The 2,164-nt window shown below is 35.9% G+C and overlaps 1 protein-coding gene across 10 annotated transcripts in view; it reads right to left on the reverse strand.

Annotated features, from left to right (window-relative positions):
• Positions 1–2,164, reverse strand: part of LOC106879385 (uncharacterized) — a 175,326-nt gene that overhangs the window by 22,285 nt on the left and 150,877 nt on the right. For all 10 annotated transcript variants that reach the window (XM_052966277.1, XM_052966275.1, XM_052966276.1 and 7 more), the window contains one exon: positions 1,423–1,511. In XM_052966277.1, coding sequence (XP_052822237.1) covers positions 1,423–1,511 — 89 coding nt within the window. The remainder of the gene's footprint in view (positions 1–1,422; positions 1,512–2,164) is intronic.

Genomic DNA, 2,164 nt, shown 5'->3' on the forward strand with positions numbered 1-2,164 from the left:
CTAGTGTTATGTTTCCCTCGGGTGACTCGTAGAGATAACACAACGAGTTATACAATTTAATTATTACATTTATTGTTCAATTACATACAAAGAACGCACTCACCCAATGTTCGTTATGAATAAACAAAAGTCATGTCCGCCATATATATATCAATGACATTTTACTACGACAGTCCCACAAGACAACAACAATGAAACAATGAACTCAGACGAACCACATGACACACGGAACGTCAGACGAATTACATATCTAACAGTCCATATAACAGCTAGACTACAAGAAAGCCTTTGACTCTGTTCCCCACTTATGGATGCTAGAAGTCCTTCAACTTGCTAAAGTTTCAGTGAGCATAGTCAAAGCCAAAGCTGATCTGACTCCATTGTGGAGCACCATCTTGAAATTAAACACAAAGAGTGACTGTATTATCACTGATAGAATACAGTATCACAAAGGCATATTCCAAGGGGACTACTTTTCTGTGATGCTGTTTATATTTTCTGTAAACCCCTTGTCATTCATGTTAAGGAAGTCTGAACGATATCTCACTGGTTCACAAGGAAACAGAAATACCAAAATTAGACACTGTTTCTTCGTAGACAACTTGAAACTTTATGCAAAGAATATGCATGAGACGAAAAAGAGCCTTGATCTAGTTACAACATTCTCAAAGGATGTAGGGTTGGGGTTTGGTCAGGATAAATGTTATATGGTTGTGAAAAGGGGGAAAACTGTAAAGCAGACTAGCAACATCTCCATCGGTGACTTGATTGTTTCCTCTATATCTGACGAGGAATGTTACAGATATCTAGGGGTAGATGAAAACATATCTTACATGCATGCTACCAATATATATATATATATATATATATATATATATATATATATATATGCAAATGCAATTGTGTGTGTGTTTGGGATCTTTTCTGTTTGGTTGCACCTGTGGAAATTTTAAAGCTTAGTGAAAATTTTAAAATTTGGTGTATTGATGCAATTTTCCAGACTAAATTTCAGGGGCTAATACACTTTTTCCAGAAATTAAAAAAAAAAAAGTTACAGAGGTTTAAAGTTTAAATTTTTACCCAGTCAGAAAACAGAATTTGGAAGCTGTCATTTTGTGCGTGACAGCACATTTTGCCAACTGTAAACAAATGAAATATTGGCAGAATTCTGTTTTATGCATGCCATATAACCTCTCATAACTCCTTTAATTTTTGGGAATTTACTCTGTATACACACACGCATTTATACATATACATACATAAATACACAATCTGATTCTTTCCCCCTCCATCTACCAAAATCAACTCACAAGGACGACAGACAGACAGACAGACAGTCAGACAAACAGACAGATATCCCAAAGTGTATTTTGTTTTACATGAATTATCTTGAAGGAACATAAAGAATATATTTGCCATTACCTGTTGTTGAACAGATGTGAACACTAATGGTTTAATGTCCATCCCAGACTTTCTTTTCTGAGGTTTACCAGATTTAGATGTTTTTGAGGCTGTAGAGATATACAAAACATAAATAACAAATATTTCTTTCATATACTGTATGTCAGGCTGAATAGTTATACCTAGCATGTCTACCACAACCTTTTTATATAATATGTATTTCAAACATTGTACATACTGCACTATTTATCACACAGTTCACTATACAAGACAATACAACATCATATATTACACAGAATATAAAACTACATGCCACATTGTATATTACACTATATGTAATAGACCACACTATACACTATAAAATACATTATATACTGCAAAATAAGCTATCCACTGCCATTATATTTTATACCACTCTATATATTACACATTACATTTCACCAAATTAGCAGTGGAGGTGGGTGCACTGAAAGCGTAGCTGCTAGAATTAGAATAGCCTGGGCAAAGTTCAGAGAGCTCTTACCTCTGCTGGCGACAAAGGGTTTCTCTCTCAGAGTAAAAGGCAGATTGTATGACGCATGTGTACGAGCAGCCATGCTTCATGGCAGTGAAACATGGGCCGTGACTGCTGAGGACATGCGTAGGCTCGCAAGGAACGAAGCCAGTATGCTCCGATGGATGTGTAATGTCAGTGTGCATACTAGACAGAGTATCAGTACCTTGAGGGAAAAGTTGAACTTACGAAGCATCAGTTGTAGTGTGC

The sequence above is a fragment of the Octopus bimaculoides genome, chromosome 3 (genome assembly GCF_001194135.2).
Source record: "Octopus bimaculoides isolate UCB-OBI-ISO-001 chromosome 3, ASM119413v2, whole genome shotgun sequence".
NCBI lineage: Eukaryota > Metazoa > Mollusca > Cephalopoda > Octopoda > Octopodidae > Octopus > Octopus bimaculoides.